The 21,457-nt window shown below is 34.8% G+C and overlaps 1 protein-coding gene across 1 annotated transcript; it reads right to left on the reverse strand.

Annotated features, from left to right (window-relative positions):
- Positions 1 to 1,433: 1,433 nt before the first annotated feature.
- Positions 1,434 to 7,292, reverse strand: LOC150032413 (uncharacterized). The gene is made up of 2 exons (XM_090306894.1): positions 6,731 to 7,292; positions 1,434 to 1,543 (listed from the first exon to the last, which is right to left on the reverse strand). The coding sequence occupies exons 1-2, from the start codon at positions 7,290 to 7,292 to the stop codon at positions 1,434 to 1,436; spliced, it is 672 nt and encodes a 223-aa protein (XP_090163020.1).
- Positions 7,293 to 21,457: the final 14,165 nt, after the last annotated feature.

Consider the following 21,457-nt stretch of genomic DNA (forward strand, 5'->3'; position numbering starts at 1 on the left):
TTTAAGTGATAACCTAAATTGTCTGTAGTAGATGGATAAGGCTGGATATCTTATTTTGGTGACACTACGAATACGACCTGCTTTTTAGATGTTACAATTGTTGTAAAGTTCTACAAATGATATGATCCTGATTATTCATGTAGAGACATGTGAGCGAAGGTGTTCTATACAAAAGGGTTTATATAAAACTGGACCACAAATTGAATAGTCTCATTATATAACGCCATTAATAGTAGAGACTTACATTTCACTAGGATGACCCTAGGTGACATGACCTGAATCCTGAGTGAGTTGTGAACTTCTGCTCATGAAGGCGATCTTTTGATTTGTATGGATGAGAGTGGCCAGATCGCTGACTCAATAAGCCTACTATTTTGGGGATTCATCTGATTGGGGAGCTGGGAAGATAGCTACACAAGAGAGAATTCACTCATTCCCTAATGTTATAGATAAGTAGCTAATTTCGGGGCTTGAAGAATATGGCGCCACATTCTCTCTTAGCCTGAGAGGGGTTTTGTCATAGTTGGACTATGAATTATTGTTCATTAGAGGGATCAATGGTACTTAAGAAGATAGATGTAACTACAAGAGCAAAATGATAATTTTGGCCCAGTTGTACTTACGAGCAATTTGTGAAGGGTCATCGCACTATTGATTGGTTATATCCATTGAACACAGAAATATATCTGTAGTACGAAGAGTGCAACTGTCGGTCTTTAGTGGAGTGATCGACAATTAATGAATGTTGGATAATTTAATTAAAGAAATTTAATTAATTATCAGAGTACCACCAGAGCTTCAATCTACAGGTCCATAAGGTCCCCTCTGTAGTTAAACAAAGACTATTGAGAATTTAATTTAATTTTGGATTAATTTGAATTGTTCAAATTAATTGAGAGAATTAATTATATATGATATAATTAATTTAAATTAACTATATGTGATATAATTAATATAATATATTGAATACATTATAATATAAAGCTTATTTGAGAAAAAAATATATTTGAGTATGATTTAAATATTAATTATGTGAATTGGATTCATAAAATTAAATTTAATGTAGATTTGATTTATATTAAATACCATGATTGATTGAGAGAATTAAAACTATAAATTATATTATATTTGATATAGTATAAACTATAGGTTATGTGCTATATTAACATATGGTTTTATATATATAATAAGTTAGTTATTATATATATGTTTTATTTATTAAATTAAATTTATTTAAAATTTAATTTTAATTTTAAGGAGGGAGTTGTAACCCACTCCTCCTTAATTCTCTTTTCAATCGTTCGTGGAAAGGGGAGATGGGGGTTTTGATGTATTTCATCTTCTTCACAGAAGAGAATATGGAGAGAATGTCTGTGTGTGAATTTTATTCCCCAACGCAATTTTTCCCAAAAAAAGTCTTTCCCTCTAAAAAATTATCTCCCTCTTCCAAAAGAAGCAGAGCCCACACTTCTTGCTAATTCACTACCCAAAAGAGAATACAAAAGGCTCCGTTTGGTGGTGTCCTCATTGAATTCTTTGTGACCTGTTCGAGGGAATACGTGAATGATGGAACACGAGACATACGCAGCGGAATAAGAATCTAATTACACTCTAATTGCCTCTAATTAAAAGGAAATTAGCATGCAAATGTAAAAAACAGTAAACTAAAAGGGATAGTGTACAACCTTTGTAGCTCCTGAAAAATGCTTTTTCTCGCTGAATCTCGATCTGAACTCTACTGGACCACCACTAGAGTTTCCTTGCTATTCTCTGGACTTAGAACCGGATTGTGTGTCCCGGTGAATGAAGGAATGAAAAGAGAAGAAAGGGAGGTTCAAGGTTAATGTGAGAAAAAGGGAGTTTAGGTGAGAATTTGGAAACCAAAAATATAGAAAATTCAGCTTGCTAAAAAGAAAATTTATTTAAAAAAAAAAACTTACTTTTTATAATACAATAACATGCATCTAATGCATGTAAAAGCTCACCAAAAATCAACACCTCACAAAGCACTAAACCAACGTGAGCTATGTGTCATTCTATAATGTTTATACATCGTCCACTTAAGTTAGTGGGATTATCCAACAAAAATGTTGGATAATTCCACTAACTCTAGTCAAGGGCAAAATGGTCTTTTTCCATTTGGTCAAAGTCAAACTTTGACTTTCCCTAGTGAAAACGTCAACCCTTTGACTTTTTATAGTTTTGACCCTCTTGACTAATTTTGACCTTCCGAACATGAATCCGCATTCATATTTTCAAAATTCAAATCACATTTGAATATAGAGCGCCATACAAAAAACCGATAGCGATATCGCATATACTTGTCGGTTTTAATCCCTTTTCCTAATTCGAACAATTCGAATTAATCCAACATACTGTTCTAAGTTTAATCCATATGAGCTAGCAGAGGGACCTAATGGACCTACAGATCATAGGCTTCAACAACCCGAGATTAACCGGTAAAACTCTATAACCTAATTAATCAACATTTATTAACTAACGGGTCATTCCACTAAAGTCCCGTAGTTTCACTCCCCTCACTGTAGATATATTTCTGTCCATCTAATATAACAATAACTAGTAAGTCAATCTTTCACAGGTTGTTCGTGGTCTTGGCTGGGTCAAAATACCATTTTTACCCCGAGAACACTTCTTGTTCCTTCAGTCCCACTAAACCTCTAAAGAATAATTGATTTGTGGTCCAACCAACAAATTGAGTCCCTCTCAGCCTAGTGGGAGGGTAGGGCCCCTTGTTCTAATTCCAAAGTCAACACTTAAGGGAACAACCTATCTACTACCACTAGAGACGGGTAGGAGTGAAGTCTGTCTTGCACCTTATGTCCCCAACTGTTTACCCGCTTTTACCCCTGAAATGGGAGGCTTATTGAGGCAGCGTTGTTGAGCTGCTCTCACCCATGCAGATCTAAGGATAATCTCGAATAAACAGGAGTTCATAGTTAGCTCAGAATTGAGATCGAGTTACCTAGGTCATCAAATTTGAATTAGTCAGTTTTATACAGTTAACGATGTTATAAAGCAAAAGTGACTAAATCGTGGTCCAGTCTTATAAAAACTCATTGCATAGGATGCCCCCACTCACATATCTTTATATGAACGATTCAGGATCACATCGTTTGTACTAACTACAAAGTAAGCCACATCCATAGTGTCCCCAGAACAAGGCACCCAACCTTATCCCTATATTATAGACCATTTTAGGCTATATACTCAAACTTGATCCATGTTTTATGTCATCACATAAAGTTCAAGTCTACATTAAATAGCCTCAGGACCTTAGTTTATTGGATTCAAGATTACAATTTCAATAACAATTTTATCGAAAAACAAAACAGGATATGTTTATCAATTTACAAACTACGAGTTTTAGGACATAAAATCTAACAAACTCCCACTTAGATTAAAACTCCTAGTGAAATATCACATAGTTAAATTTAAGTGAGGAAAAGAGACATATGAGTACAATAAACATAAGAATACAATAAACTAGGGCATATACCCAAAAGTTCTCCCACTTGTCCTAGTTTACAAACTTCGTAGACCTAGACTCTGTAGGTGACCTTCAAACACTTTAGCCGTGAGGACCTTTGTAAAAGGATCAACAATGTTTTGCTCAGAAGATATCTTGGTCACTACAACGTCTCCACGATGTACAATTTCCCGGATAAGATGGTATTTGCATTCAATATGCTTGCCACGCTTATGGCTTCTTGGTTCTCTTGAATTTGCAACTGCACCACTATTATCACAATATAGGGTGATAGGTAGATGCATATTTGGAACGACTTTCAAATCTGTCAAGAATTTCCTCAACCATACTGCTTCCTTTGCTCCTTCACATGTAGCTACGTATTCAACTTTGATTGTGGAGTATGCAATATATTTTTGCTTCACACTTCTCCACACTACTGCTCCTCCATTCAGAATGAACCCAGATCCCAATGTAGATTTTCTTGCATCTTTATCGGTTTGAAAATCATAGTCAGTGTATCGAGTAAGGATCAAATCCTTAGTACCATACACGAGCATGTAGTTCCTCGTTCTCCTATGATACTTGAGGATATTTTTAACGGCAGTCCAATGATCATATCCAGGATTGGACTGATACCTACTGACTATCCCTACTACATAGCATATGTCAGGTCTAGTACATAACATTACATACATCAGGCTCCCTACTGCAGAAGCATAGGGAATGCATCTCATATCCTCAACCTCTTGAGGTGTCTTAGGACATTGATCCTTTGACAAATGAATTCCATATTTGTAAGGTAAAATACATCTTTTGGAATTCTACATCTTATACCTAGACAACATTTTGTCTATATATGTTGCTTGAGACATGGCTAGTGTTCTGTTCTTGCTGTTCCGAATAATCTGAATCCCGAGAACATACTGCACATTTCCTAAATCTTTCATTTGGAACTGCGTTGCTAGCCATTTCTTGATGTCAGTTAGGTAACCTACTTCATTCCTAATGAGTAGAATATCGTCAACATATAAAACTAAGAATGCTATAGTAGAATTGATGATCTTCTTGTAAAGCCATAAGATTTGATCGCAGTATCAAATCTTATATTCCAAGATCTAGAAGCTTATTTCAACCCATAAATGGATTTTTGAAGCTTACAAACCTTTTGTTCTTGACCCTGTGCAATAAACCCCTTTGGTTGAGCCATTTAGAAAGGCTGTCTTGACATCCATTTGCCAAATTTCATAGTCATAAAAGGTGGCAATGGATAAGAGTATTCTAATCGACTTAAGCATGGCAAAGGGAGAGAAAGTTTCTTCATAGTCCACTCCCTCTCTATGGGTATAACCTTTTGGCACAAGTCGAGCCTTAAAAGTTTTACTTTACCGGCTTGGTCTCGTTTTCTTTTGTAGATCCACTTACAACCAATTGGTTTTACATCATTTGGTTGACCTACAAGTTTTCAGACATAATTGAAGTACATAGACTCCATTTTGAGGTCCATGGCTTTGACCCACTGATCATGGTCCACATATTTCATCGCCTATTTATAGGTCGATGGATCCTTTATGCCATCATCAGGTATGACGACTTGTGTTTCTATTAAACCCAAGTAACGGTCGAGGCATTCTCAAGTCTTGAGAAGGATGTGACTGACCAGATGTACTAGTTTTATCTACTACTTTAGTAGATGAACTAGCTCTATCTGTAGCGTCTTTGGAAATTTCATTCAATACTAGTCTACTGTGAGGTTGATGACTTCTTATGTGGTCTTCCTCTAAGAATGTGACATTTTTCGATACAAATACCTTATTCTCTTGAGGATCGTAAAATAGACCACCTTTTGTTTCTTTTGGATAACCTACAAATAGGCATAGTTTTGAACGATGTTCCAATTTTTTAGGATTTTGCACCAACACGTGTGCCGGGCATCCCCAAATCCTAAAGTGATGTAAACTGCCTTTACGCCCTTTCCATAACTCATAAGGTGTTTCTGAAACACTTTTAGAGGGAATGTTATTCAAAATATAGACAACAGTTTCTAATGCATGTCCGCAAAAGAAATCTGGTAACTTAGCAAAGCTCATCATTGAGCGAATCATGTCCAACAAGGTTCTGTTTCTTCTTTCAGATACACCGTTCTGCTGAGGCATATTAGGTACAGAGAGTTATGACTTGATTCCGTGTTCTATCATATAGTCCTGGAATCTTAAGTCCATGTACTCCCCACCTTGATCTGATCGTAGTGTCTTAATTGTTTTACCTAACTGGTTCTCAAGCTCAACCTTATATTCTTTGAACTTTTCAAAAGAATTAGACTTGTGATGCATTAGGTAAATATGACCATACCTTGAATAGTCATCAATAAAACTGATGAAATATTCATACCCACATTGAGCTTTGACATTCATCGGTCCACAGAGGTATGAATGTACGAGCTCTAAGGGTATTGTGGCTCTGAGACCTTTTCCAGTAAAGATCTCTTAGTCATTTTTCCCTCAAGACAAGACTCACATGGAGATAAAGAATTGTCTTCTAACTGATTTAAGAGTCCATTCTTAACCAATCTCTCAATTCTTTTGAGATTTATGTGGCCAAGACTTAAGTGCCATAGATAGGCATTAGAAGAATTTTTTTGTCTTTTATTCTAAGTTTTGGCTATTCTAAACATCTTAGTATTTAAGACAAATTTTGCTTTAGTTGGTCTTAACTTATATAAGTTGTTTTCAAGTATAGCAGCGCAAATTTGAATACCTTTTCTGAAAATGAACGCTTCATTAATTTCAAAAGATATTTTATACATTTGTTATAATATACATGTGATAGATATTAAATTCCATCTCATTTTAGGAGCATACAAAACATTTTTAAGTATGATATATCTATCATTGAAAAATAACTTCTAGTCTCCCACTACTTTGGCCGAGACAACCTTTCCTGTTCCAACCTTGAGGGTGATCTCGCCTTCTTCAAGCTTTTTCCAAGAACTAGTTTCCTGAAAAGAGAAGCAAATATGATTAGCGGCTCCTGAATCCAATATCCAGGTTGAGGTATCATACTCCACTAAACATGTTTTAACAACTAGTAAATCATATTTACCTTGTGCTTCTTTTTTTGCTTTTTTCTCAGCAAGGTATTTCGGGCAGTTCCTCTTCCAGTGCCCGTTTTGGTTGCAGTGGAAACATTTTTCTTTTTCTGCAACTTTCTTTCCCTTGTTTGTCATGGGAGTCTTCCTCTTACCCTTTTTTTTCATTTGAACATTTTTGTTCTTTGAAGATCCAGCTTTAGTTTTAGAGGATGATCCTTTTAAAACTTTCTTTGTGATGATAACATTTGCCTCCATATCTTTCCCCTTGGACTTTGTAAGAGTTTGAAAACGCTGAAGCTCATTAAGAAGGGTTGTCAGATTAAACTCTATCTTATTTAGAGAAGCATTCGTTTGAAAAGGTATGAAGCTCTTCAGAAGAGACTCCATAATAAAGGTAACCTGATTTGCCTCGTCGATGGTGCCACCATTTACTTCAGCAACATTGAAGTGGACCAGCATGTCCCGGATATGTTCTCTAATAGAAGTCCCTTTCTTCATACGCTTATTGTAAATGTACTTAATTGCCTCGTGTCTTAGGATTGATAACGGTTGCCCAAACATCTCTTTTAATGAATCCATGATAGCCTTAGCTATGCCCAAGGATTCATATTTTTTCACCAATACATCAGTCATGCTGGTAAGAATATAGACACGGGCTTTATCATTAGGCTTAACCCATCGATCATAAGCATCGAGGCAGGGGCCTAAGGACATTCCTCAGTTAAGACAAATCTCAAGTCATTTATTACTAGTATTGTATTCAGATTTGTTTTCTATGTTGAGTAGTTGTCGCCATTAAGTTTTTCATAAGCTAATAGTTGAACCAAAGAGCTAGTCATGCTGAAAAGAAAAACATATCCCTTTTAGTAAAAAACATTAATATTTAAAATCCAATCAAGTTTAGTAAATAATAATAATAATAATGTACCCATCATTATTATATTTGCAACGATATTTCAACGGTTTAGAATAACCTTCACTGAGGGGTGATCGACTATTCATTCGTTGAACCAAGACTATCTTCACTAGATACTATCACCAGAATAACACTTATTCCTATAGTAACTTAGTTATCGCTAATTTGTTCAAGAATTTACTAACACTTGGTAATTCTCGTAAGTGTGACCCTCCATTTCTAGACCTCAAAGATTGGAATCATTATGCTCCCGAAGTTGGAAAGATAAGAATGAAAATGGACCTGAGAGACCCTATTAATTTCTAGAGTTTGCAGAGTTCCGAATCCTATAATACAACCCTCCGATTGGTAAGGTCGCTCTAGGGCAGACATGCAGGCGCACTATAAGAATCTCATGGTGCGACTTAATGGAAGAGACTGTAGGATGTGTTGACACACTTCCTTCTCCCACTTACTATGAACAACTTCCCCTATTCACCTTCGTATTGGCTCATGCAAACACTCTCTGAATAGAGTCCGCTCCCAGGATGGCCCAAAGCCAAGCATGAATCTCACGGTGTGAACTTTTAGGGACGCTAGAGCTAAAAGTACATTACTTCTCTCCAGCTGAAGTGTTCTAGACGGTTAGGTATAAAATATTTAGTGATACATTTCGGCTAACTTAAACATATCCTAAGTCTAGGTGATTCATCCGAGTATAACTTTTATACTGGATTTTTAACCTACGATGTCTAGGTGATAAATAAATTTTATTACCTCACACCGCTCACGCATGCTCATAAAATTGGTTTAACCTAATTCAGATGCCGACTCGATCTCCAGGTAGTAAAAGTTCCGTCAACCGTCAACTTAAAAAACTTCAACCTTAGTCATTTTATCTAACTTTTTGCCAAGATCTTGCCGGATGATTTTTCTTGTAACTTCGGTTTTACAAGATATCGACCTATTTTCTATGAAAATTGGGATTGCTCGATGGTTAACCCTAAGTGAGCATGCATCTTATCTTTATTATAGATTTTAGAAGTCTAGGTTATTTTATAACAATTATAAAATAAATTATAACATTTATAACCCTAGAGCATTCATCTATAACATGCTTCATTCAAACAAACATGCTTTAATATAACACTTATATTAAAACTAAGCATGCATAGTATATATTTTATAACACTTATAACATATAACAAATGCATGTCACATGCTTTTCCTATGATGGGGTTTTACAACGATATGGCATACTATATGCACACAGAATCAAACAACATTATACATCACATGCATAATAGGTAAATAACACTAAAGTGGACAGATTTTGGCATTAGAAACAAACAAATAATTAATTTATTATAGAAATTAGCAACCAGCTTCCCGGAACCGGCTTCAAACACTTTGAACCATCTGGAACCGCTCAGAAACCACTCAAACCGGCCCAAAAATACCAAAAACCAAGTTGAATCGGTCAAACCGGCTCAACCAGGTCAAACGAACCGGTTTAGACTGTCTGGACCGGCTGGTCAACGTTCACTAGCAAGGTCAACGGAAGCATGGGGTGGGTTGGGTCGATGGAAAGTGCGCGGGTCGTGGAGGCGGGAGCGGGCAGGCTGTACGCGCGGGGCTGCTCCGAACCAGGTTGGACCTCGGGCTGGGGGGCGGGTCATCGAGTCTGGTGGCCGAAATGGGTCTGGAATCAAATTTTCCTAAATTTTGAAGCTGTCCAATCTCCCAGAACCGAGCAATTACAACCTAATTTCAACTTTAATGACTCTAACAAATTTACAGACCATTTTCCACACATTAATGCTCATAAACATGTGAGCAATTACAAATTTCCACAAGAAATTTAAAGAAAAACAATGCCAAAACCATAATATATCCACTTTAGTCCACATTTTGTTCAACATTTGAAAGAAAGGAAAAAATACCCACCAAAAGCAATTGAGCGTAATTAAAGCATGCTCTGATACCACATAATGGAACACAAGACATACGCAACAGAATAGGAATCTAATTACACTCCAATTGCCTCTAATTAAAAGGAAATTAGCATGCAAATGTAAAAAAAATAGTAAACTAAAAGGGATAGTGTACAACCTTTGTAGCTCCCAAAAAATGTTTTTTCTCGCTGAATCTCGACCCGAACTCTATCGAACCACCACTAGAGTTTCCTTGCTTTTTTCTGGACTCAGAACCGGGTTGTGGGACTCGGTGAATGAAGGAATGAAAAGAGAAGAAAGGGAGGTTCAGAGTTAATGTGCGAAAAGGGGAGTTTTGGTGAGAATTTGGAAACAAAAAATATAGAAAATTCAGCTTGCTAAAAAGAAAATTTATTTTAAAAAAAAACTAAAATTTATTTTTAAAAAAAACTTACTTTTTATAATACAATTACATGCATCTAATGCATGTAAAAGCTCACCAAAAATCAACACCTCACAAAGCACTAAACCAACGTGAGCTATGTGTCATTCTATAATGTTTATACATAGTCCACTTAAGTTAGTGGGATTATCCAACAAAAATGTTGGATAATTCCACTAACTCTAGTCAAGGGCAAAATGGTCTTTTTTTATTTGGTCAAAGTCAAACTTTGACTTTCCCTAGTGAAAACGTCAACCCTTTGACTTTTTATAGTTTTGACCCTCTTGACTAATTTTGACCTCCCGAACATGAATCCGCATTCATATTTTCAAAATTCAAATCACATTTGAATATAGAGCGCCATACAAAAAACCGATAGCGATATCGCATATACTTGTCGGTTTTAATCCCTTTTCCTAATTCGAACAATTCGAATTAATCCAACATACTGTTCTAAGTTTAATCCATATGAGCTAGCAGAGGGACCTAATGGACCTACAGATCATGGGCTCCAACAATCCAAGATTAATCGATAAAACTCTTTAACCTAATTAATCAACATTTGTTAACTAATGGGTCATTCCACTAAAGTCTCGTAGTTGCACTCCCCTCACTGTAGATATATTTTTGTCCATCTGATATAACCATAACTAGTAAGTCAATCTTTCACAGGTTGTTCGTGGTCTTGGCTGGGTCAAAATATCGTTTTACCCCCGAGAACACTTCTTGTTCCTTCAGTCCCACTGAACCTCTAAAGAACAATTGATTTGTGGTCCAGCCAACAAATCGAGTCCTTCTTAGCCTAGTGAGAGGGTGGGGCCCCTTGTTCTAATTCTGAAGTCAGCAGTTAAGGGAACAACCTATCTACTACCACTAGAGATGGGTAGGAGCGAAGTCCGTCTTGCACCGTATGTCCCCAACTATTTACCCGGTCTTACCTCTGAAATGGGAGGCTTATTGAGCCAGTGCTGTTGAGTTGCTCTCACCATGTAGATCTAAGGATAATTTTAAATAAACAGGAGTTCATAGTTAGCTCAGGATTAAGATCGAATTACTATAGTCATCAAATTTGAATTAGTCAGTTTTATACAGTAAACGGTGTTATAAAGCAAAAGTGACTAAGTCGTAGTCCAATCTTATACAAACTCATTGCAGGATGCCCCCACTCACATATCTCTATATGAACGATTCAGGATCACATCGTTTGTACTAACTACAAAGTAGACCGCATCCATAGTATCCCCAGAACAAGGTGCCCAACCTTATCCTTATACTATAGATCATTTTAGGCTATGTACTCGAACTTGATCCATGTTTTAGGTCATCATATAAAGTTCAAGTCTACATCAAATAGCCTCAGGATCTTAGTTTATTGGATTCAAGATTACAATTTCAATAACAATTTTATCGAAAAACAAAACAGAATATGTTTATCAATTTACAAACTATGAATTTTAGGACATAAAATCCAACTGTGAAGTTTTTTGTTCTTCAAGGGTAAGTTATTTTCTAACCCTAAAATTCTCTTTCAATTGCATGCTGTAAAATTCCTGTAATTTGCATAAATTTTTCTCTACAATTTTATATTATGTGAAAATCAGGAATTGAGAATGATCCCGCTTCCGTAGTGGACTTCACAGTTCCTTCAATTCTATCATACAGTCATAATCCTTGATCAATTCTAGCCATCTCCTTTATCTTATGTTCAGTTCCTTCTGTTCAAAGGTGTACTTTAAACTCTTATGGTTAGCGTAGATGTGACATCTCTCATCGAACAAATTTTCAAATTTTCAGTGCTAAAATCACTGTAGTTAACTCCAAGTGATGCTTCAGACAGTTACACTTATGCTTTTTTTTTACTGTCTTGATGTGTAAGCAACTACTTTTCTTTCTTTCATGAGAACACATCCTAAACCCTGCCGAGAAGCATCACAATAAATCTTAAAACTATTTTCCTAGTACTAGCATAGTTAAGATAGGTACTATTACTAACCTCCTCTTCAACTCCTGGAAACTCTGTTCACACATCTCTGACCATTCAAACTTAGCATTCTTCCTTGTTAAACCTGTTAGAGGAAGTGCTATCTTTGAAAAGGCCTCAACAAAACATCAGTAGTAACCTGCTAAACCCAGGAAACTACAAACTTCTGTCACTAAAGTGGGTCGTTCCCACCTAACTATAGCTTCTTTCTTCTGAGGATCCATACTAACTTTTGCAACTGACACTATGTGACCTAAGAACACCACTTGATCAAGCCAAAACTCGCACTTACTAAATTTAGCATATAACTTCTTGTCATGTAGTGTTTGCAACACTACCTTGAGATGCTCTGCATGTTTCTCCCTATGTTTTGAATATACAAGAATATCATCTACAAACACAATCACAAACTAATCGAGATATGCATAGAACACTTTGTTTATAAGATCCATAAACACTGCTGGTGTGGTCGTCAGTGTAAATGACATAACCAGAAACTCATATTGTTTGTACTTGGTCTTGAAAATAGTCTTGGGAACATCTGATTCCTTGATCTTCAGTTGATGATATCCTAACCTCAAATCAATTTTTGAAAATACTTCTACACCTCTTAGTTGATCAAATAAATCATCGATGCGAGGTAAAGGATAATTGTTATATATCGTTAGCTTATTTAGTTTCCTATAATCAATACATAACCTGAGTGTACCTTATTTCTTCTTTACGAACAGTATTGGTGCTCCCCAAGGAGACATACTGGGTTGGATATACCTTTTATCCACCAGTTCCTACAATTGAGTTCTTAACTCCTTTAGTTTTCTATGTGCCATTTTGTAAGGAGCTTAAGAAATAGATGTTGTTCCTGAAATTAGATCAATAGTGAACTCTACCTCTCTGTCAGGTGGTAACCTTGATAGCTTCTCTAGAAAGACATCCACATAATTTCACACTACTAGAATGTCCTCAGGCTTTAACTTCTTTTCTTGTAAATTAGTTACATGTGCCAAATATGATGTATATCCTTTACTTAATAGCTTTCTAGCCTTTAGAGTTGATATTAAACAGGTAGGAAGAATCTTTCCATCTCCCTGAACACAACTTCAATCTCTCCTTACTTCCTGAATATCACCTCCTTCTTATAGTAGTCCATGGATGCATGATATGTAGATAAGAAATCTATTCCTAAAATCACATCAAAATCCTACAGATCTTAAGGAATTAAGCCTACTGACATGACTATTCCATCAATCTCAACTACGCAATCTTTAAACACTTCGTTAGTTATGGTAGTTTCCCCAACAAGAGTAGAAATAAATAACTCATCAGACATATATTCTAACACCATATTCGTAGTTAAGGCAAACATGCTAATAGTAAAAGAATGGGTGGCTCCTGGATCCATCAATATATGTGCAGGCTGGTTACAGATAAGTAATGTACCAGCGATAACTTCTATTGCATCCTCTGCCTCCTGTTGCGCCATGGTACAGTTTCCCTTGTTAGCGAAGCCGTCCTGCAATACCTTTCTATTTAGCACCACTAGTGCCTTTGAAGGAAATCGATTTTCCGCAGCGGAAGCGAGCGATCGCTAGTGTCTTTGAAATCATTTTACAAAACTTAATTAAACAGAACAATAACTGAGACAATGATAAACATCCATACTTAAGCATGCTTCTAAAGGAATTACAGAGACGAAAAGGGATAAGAATACTAACCCTTGAAGAACTATTCTTCACGCTTCCTCTCCAATAACACAAAAGATCACAAACCGTTTTCTTTTCCTGATCTCAACACCATGAACATAATAGCCCAAAGAATATGGAAAGAACACCACCACAAGGAGTCTTCCTTGTTAGAGAATTTGCCAGAGGGAAATGATAAAAAACTTGAAAGCAGAGATAACCCTTCTTTTGCAAGATTTGGTTTTCATGTAAAGCCACCAAATCATGTCACCCCCTTCCACTCTAGACCATGCATGAGAGATAACTAAATAACTCCAAGGAGTTATTGATTTTTGAATTCAAAATTCAAAAATTCGATTTTAATTTAATTATACTAACCAATTAATATAATTAAACTTTATATTATATCCCATATAATATATAACCTATAGTTTATTATATCATATATAACAAAACCTATAGTTTATTATTCTCTCATATAACTATATAGATATAATATTAATCATGTTCACATTAATTTTAACATATAGCTTTTAATATGAATCTCATTCATATAATAAATACTTGAATCATATTCAAATACTCATCTCTCTCATTAAACTATATAATGTATCGACATACATTATACTTTGATGAATCAATATTATAATGTATCAACATACATTATATTAATTATATCTTTTAGAATTAATTTTCTTTAGTTAATTTAAACAATTTAAATTAAACTAAAATTAATTTGATTCTCATTATTCCTTATTGAGCTAACAAGGGAACCTTATGAACCTACAGATTAAAGCTCCAATGATACAAGATTAATTGATTAAACTTTTTAATCAAATTAATCAACATTCATTAACTATCAGTCACTCTACTATAGGCCGACAGTTGCACTCTTTGTACTGTAGATATATTTCTATGCCCATTGGATATAACCAATCAACAGTGCATTTACCATTCATAAATTGCTCTTAAGTATAGTTGGGTCAAAATTACCATTTTACCTTTGCAGTTATGTCTAACTCCTTAAGTATCACTGATTCATTTTATGAACAATTAGTCATAGTCCAACTATAACTAGACCTTTCTTTGGCCAAAGAGAGGGCGAAGGCCCTCATTGTTCAAGACCTGGAATCAGCTCTTAAGGGAGTAATTCATCTACCTACCCTAACAAAAGGAAGGAGTGAATTCCATCTTGTGTAGTTGAGTTTATAACTCCCCACTCAGACGAATCCCCAAAATGGTAGGCATATTGAGTCGACAAATCTGGCCGTTCTCACCCAAGAAAATCAAAGGACCGCCTTTATAGGCAAGAGTTCGCAACTCACTCAGAATTAAGGTCATGTCATCTATAGTCATCTTAGTGAAATGTAAGTCTCTTTTAGTAACGGAGTTAGAAAGAGAGATTAATCATTTCGTGGTCCCAGTCTTGTATAAACTCTTTGTATAGAATACCCCCACTCACATGTCTCCACATGAATGATCAGGATCAGATCATTTGTAACACTCTACAACAATTTCAACAATTACAAAATGAGTCGTATTCGTAATGTTACTGGGATAAGTAGCCAACTTTATCCATCTACTATAGACCGTTCATGTTATTACTTAAACATGTTCCACTTGTATGTCTTCAGATACATGTTTAAGTTACATAAAATAACCTAGGATCTTAGTTTATTGGATTGAGTTAGTGCATATAAAATAACAATTATTTTATTAGTAATAATTTTTTATACAAGTTTACAAACAATGGGAATATAAGAGAGGTTTAGGACACCAATCCCAACAACCTTCACCTTTAGTTCCTACTATTCTTGGTTGATTCATAGTTTGAGAAATTGTCCTCTACTCTGGCTAATCTTCCTGTATCACCTATGGGCATTCCCTCTTGAGGTGACCTGCCTGCCCACAATTATAACAGACATTTGTTCCACTGTAGCATTGCCCTCCGTGTTCTTACCACAATTAGCACATAAAGGTTTCCTGGCTGAACTGGTTGTAGATCCTCCTGGTTGTGTTGATTGGAAAACTCCAGGCTACTTTGCTGCCTGACTAAATCTCCTCTGTACTTGCCTCTGTTGACTTCCAGTCTACCTTTAGAAGTAGACTGGTCACTGAAATTGGACTTAAAACTCCTTTTACCTGTTACACCTAGCAAAAGTCTCCTATGGTCATCCCTACAGTTCGGTCACGAGGTTTACTAGATGATTAAGTCGCTTGTTCGCTTATAAACATCTCTTTGTCCTGCTTTTCTTCAACTGAACTTTTCTCTACGCTTATTGCTGTCTCCATTAATTAGGAGAAATCTGTCTAGTTAGTAGTGACGGCCACAAGAGTACGAATCTCCTTCTGCAGGCCATCCTCGAACCTCTTTCATTTATTAGTCTCCTTAGCAATGATAGTGAGAGCATACCTTGATAACTTAGTATACTTCTTTTCGTACATAACAACAAACATCAAGCCCTGAACAAACCTCAGGAACTCATTCCTTTTAGCATCATAGAAGATCTAAGATAATACTTGTCTTGGAATACTTTCCTGAATTCTTCCTAGTTCATTACACATGGATAATCTTTTTTGGATTCTAGAACTTTCCACCAATCTTCTGCCTTATTTTGGAGTAGGAAAGCAGCTAACTTGACCTTACGGTCTTCTGGACATTTCATAACTTGGAAACATTTCTCCATCAAGTTCAACTATGATTCGGCATCTGTCGAATTATTCAAATGTAGTGGCACCTAGTGCCTTCAGGCGTTCAATGCCATATTTTTTTTCCAAGATCTGTCTGTACTGATCCTTCATTAGTTAGCACCTTTGAGCTATTTTGTTAAAAACCCTATCTTTCAGATTAAGGCCAGCCTATGGGTTACTAAACTCCCCTTCAGATTCTACATGTTTTGTTACTGGTTCTTTGGGAGGATCTTGATTCCCATCTGTCGATTGCTTACGCAGTTTGCCACATTGCCAGAGCATGGTTCCTATAATATAACATAACATTAGGTACATTATAAAGTTTACATGCTTCTAACTGCTATACATGATCCTAAATTTTCCAAAATCTTTTGCTCTAATACCAACTTCTTGTTGAGTTTTATGCCCTAAAACTCGTAGATAGTGAATGTATTTAAGTGACCGTCATTAATAAAGTTATTAATATTTTTGTCAATAAGTATTATTGATGTTTTATTTAATTTTGTCTTATTAACCCTAAAATCCACTAACATTCTAGGCTGTCTTATGAGTCTTGAACTGTATGTAGAGACATATAGGGATCAATGTTCAAGATACCGTTTAAAGAATCTATAGTATAGGGATAAGGTTGGGTACCTTATCCTGGTAACACTATGGATACGACCCACTTTGTATTTGATACAAATGCAGTGATCCAACACATTCGTGTAGGAGACACGCGAGTGGGGGTATCCTTTGCAATGAGTTTGCATAAGACCGAACCGCGAAATAGTAACATTAGATGTAACACCGTTGACTAGTTAGGTTTCTATTTCAATAGGATGACCAAGGCAACTTAGTCTACTCCTAAGTATATTATGAACTTCTGTTCACAAGAGATTGTCCTTTGATTTGTATGTGTGAGAGTGGCCAGTTCGCCAACTCAATAAGCCTACCATTTTGGGGATAAAATCGAGTGGGTAACTGGAAATATAATCATGCAAGATGGATTTCACTCCTTCCCTATTTTAGGTAAGTAGATAAGTGTTCCCTTAAGTGATGTCTCCAGGACTTGAACAAAGGGTCATACCCTCTCATTGACCCGATAGGGGTTTCTGTTTAATGGTTGGACCATAAACATGTTGCTCATTAGAGAAGCACAAGTACTTAAGGATGCAGAGGTATCCTAGGGGTAAAATAGTAATTTGATCCAGCTAGGGTTACGAACACTCATGAAGGACTAACTTGTTATTATTGGTCTATATTCGTGGACACATAAACATATTTATAGTGAGAACAGTGCAACTGTGGTTTTTTAGTAAAGTGTACCCACAATTAACGAATATTGATTAATTTGGTTAATGAGTTTAGCCAATTAATCCCACATCGTTGAAGCTTTCGATCTGTAGGTTTATTAGGTTCCATTCCTAGCTTGTAAAGGGTATTTAGGTAATTTTTCATTAAATTAAATTTGAAATGTTCAAATTCATAATTGGAAATTTTTTAATGTATGTTGATACATTTTAATATAAAGTTTAATTTTAGACTTAATTTTTAATTTTGGATATGATTCAAAATTAATAAATGAGAGAATGAAGTGTTTGAAAGGAGTTCAAATATTAATTTAATATAAATAAGATTCATATTGAAAACTATAGGTTAAAAATAATGTGCATTGGATGCGCATTAAAATAATAGATTAAGTGAGAGAAATATTTTTTAATAGGATTCAAATGGGAAATTAAATTAAATATATGATATTTAATTAGGTGATTAATTAATTGAAGAATTAATTAAGTATTTAATTAAATTAAATTAAATTAAATTTTGAATTTAATTAAATTGATTAAATCAAAACTATAGGTTAAATTTAATATACATTAGATACACTTTAAAACTATAAGTTATGTGAGAGCAATGATTTAAATGATCATTTAATTAAATGTGATTTAGTCAATAAATTTAGTTTAATTTAATTTAATTTAAATTAAACAAATTAACACCCCATTTTAGGGATGTTACGAGAAAACATGGGATCAATCCCACGTTTTTCTCTCACTCTCTCACCATTCCTCCCGCTCTAACAAAAGAGTTTTGTTTTGCAGAGGAAGGAGAAGGCTCTCAAGCTCTCTCTGTATCTTTTTCTTCTTCCTGAGAAAAGAAAGAAAAACCGTTATGTGATATTCCTAAATACCAAAAGAGAGAATCCCACAATTCTCTATAGCCTCAATTCCGTGCAAGAATAGAGAGGTTTCTAAGTGGTGGTGCCCAATCCCAATTCATTAAAGAAATCTATAGAATTGTCAAAAGGTTTACAAGGTAGGGTTTCTTCCCCTGTATAATGAGTCTTTTTGGGAATTGCATGCTTAATCGATATTACATTTCATTCCAATGCAAAAATTATTTTGATTTTAAATGTCAATTTGGAAAAACGAAATGGTTCTGTTTTTTGGCTTCCGCTGTGCCTTAGGGATTTCATCCTTTCACTTGTCACACCCCCTCCTAAGCTACCCTCTTAACTTGGAAAGATATGTGAAGATAGCAGATGTCGATCCTCTTGTGACACCCATTGCCCATCTAATACCTACAACTTGTCTCATCGCCTTTGCATAACATGGTAAGCAAGTATATACATATTTATATCGAGACATTCCAAACTTAGGCCTTAGAGATAACAGGAACTTATACAACAACTAAAATGGATTTAACACAACACAAGCTTCACATGCATAATTAGAGACCAAGGTTCACAAACTCAACTGCTGACTTGGGTTCTACCCTTTCCTCAACTAACATGGTTGCAAAATATTTCAAACTTAATATAGACCTAAAGAATTTCTTAATCTGAATTCTTCTAGCATTGGTGTGGCAGACTAGTAGCTGTAAGTCAAGCACCAAGAACTCAATCGTTACCTGGAGAGGAAAAATATTTTAAAAATGTGAGCTAGAAAGCTTAGTGAGTGACTAATTTAACATCAATCAACATAAGCTTATTTTAAGTTATGAGAACTATAGTAAATCATAAATACTTTCAGTGCTTTAAGGTTATATACATGCCTTGAAATTTAAGAACTTTGCAACCTTAAAACATCACATGGAAATATAAGCAAAACCCTGAAATCATAGCATGACTTATGCAAACCTCATCAAACATCAATACCTAGCTTGTACCCTTTTCACCTTAATTGAGGTAGAGCAAGCTTGATACAGTCAATATTGATAACCTTAGCTGATGTAGAGTATTCTCACTAATATCAGCATCGATAACTCTCATACGTGCACGTAAAAATGCTCCCAAAAGGCTAAAACACCCTAACACACGACCCAAAACTTATATGTGTGCTACAGTGGGTCCCAAAATCGTCATGTATACATAGATAATGAATTTCCTGGATACCTTCATCTCCTTGAGTATCAGGATCCCAGATACCTTCATCTCCTTGAGTATCAAGAATTAGTGTACATAAAATGTTTCTTTGCAAATCATATTTTGAACATAAATTCATTGGACAGTCCTTAAATAACTTAGCATTGAAATAGATAAACACAAACATGATACTTTAAACAACGTTAAGTTTTTCATAAAAAAACACTATCTTCTTGCACTCCAATTGCTCCGACAGCCCTCGAGCATCTTCCTAACACACCTCTCTGAGATTCAGTCAAAGAAAATCGAGAATAGCACGAGGGAATTGAAAACGACAACCTCAAGTCGGTTTAAGGCCTCCCACCAACTGCACCTCTCAAACAACCAATCACCTCTTGCCACCTCCTTCTTCAACCACTCAACCCCACTACTTTTAATTACCTATTTTTCTTTAATTTTTCTCTATTTTTAAATGCTTGAATATCTTTGTTTGAATTTCTTAACAAAATTAATTTGATAGCCATAAAATTTCCTTAAAAATTAATTCAATAATCCATACAGTTTTCTTAAAAATTCCACATTTCATTCTTCCAAATACTTAACTAAAATCCATCTTCAAATTCACTTGGCCAAATGGTAATACTTAAGAAATTCTCTCCTTAACATTTATACACTTTCCCAATTTAATTCAAACACTTAAAAGCAAATTTTTGGTTTTCAAATTAACACCCAATTTTTCCTTCTAAATAATCACACCACTTAAGATAGAATTTCATTAATTCAATCCTAAAATTCATTGAAGATACTTAGGTTGTCCAATCTCCAAATGAGACATTAAGGCATAACTTTGTCCTCAAAATAAGTACTGAAGATCTAAAGCTTACACCACAAGTCCTCCTTGAGGGCCTAATCTCCTTTCCTTCAAATAATCCTAAATTTTTTTTTAAGTGTTTCGAACACTTAACCACTCTAGAGCGTGTTATTTCAAGATTTACTTAGATTTTCTCAAGTTTAACACTTAGAAAGATTTCCTTCTTCTTACCCTTCTTTACTAAGCATCACACCTATACGACAAAGATTAAAGTTATTATGCATCTTATAACATACAAACATTAGAGTTAACTTCAAACTATAGGTGCATAGAAACTCAAGTTCTAAGGTTTACATTAGATGTTCAAATCACATGTTTTTTTTTTTTTTTTTTCTCAAAAAAGAAAAAAAAAACCTATACTTCTTCTTAGTTCTTTATGTTATTTGTTACAATTTGTCAAATGTAACGAAGAATCTAAGCAAGTTCAAATAATATTTATAGTCCTCATGAGTCCCTTATATTATTGCCTGTAATGTAGATTTATAGATTATTGTGTGTATGAAGTTGGACATTTTGCCAAGTTGAATATTTAAAAAAGAAAAAATACAAATAGAATTGAACATGATATTAACAATAAGAAAGATTTTTTTTTTGACAATATGTAGGGTAGACGAATCGAATATCTGATTTCGAGGTTGATAGTACAAGCATTATGTCTTGTCAATTGAATTATACTCATTTTGGCAACAATAAGAAAGTTGTAATTTAATTAAAACGATTTTTGTATGTTAATTCAAATATACTATTTGGGGCACGTGTGATGCACATGGTTAATAATATTTAGGACATAAATTTTTGAATGAATATACTTTTAATTAAATTTATATAGTAAATATCTAATATAAATTTAAAAGTAATGAAAGAGATAATGGGTAAGATATAATTTATATACATGAATTGTGTTGGACATAAAATCTTTAAAATATAAATTCCTAGAGTGAAATATAAATATTCGAAAGAATATAATTTTTTTTTTGTTGATTTTAAATAGTAAATATTGGACATAAAATTTAAAGATGATAAAAGAGGTAAAATGA

Source organism: Benincasa hispida, chromosome 11 (assembly GCF_027475165.1).
Source record: "Benincasa hispida cultivar pf3 chromosome 11, pf3_genome.v1.1, whole genome shotgun sequence".
NCBI lineage: Eukaryota > Viridiplantae > Streptophyta > Magnoliopsida > Cucurbitales > Cucurbitaceae > Benincasa > Benincasa hispida.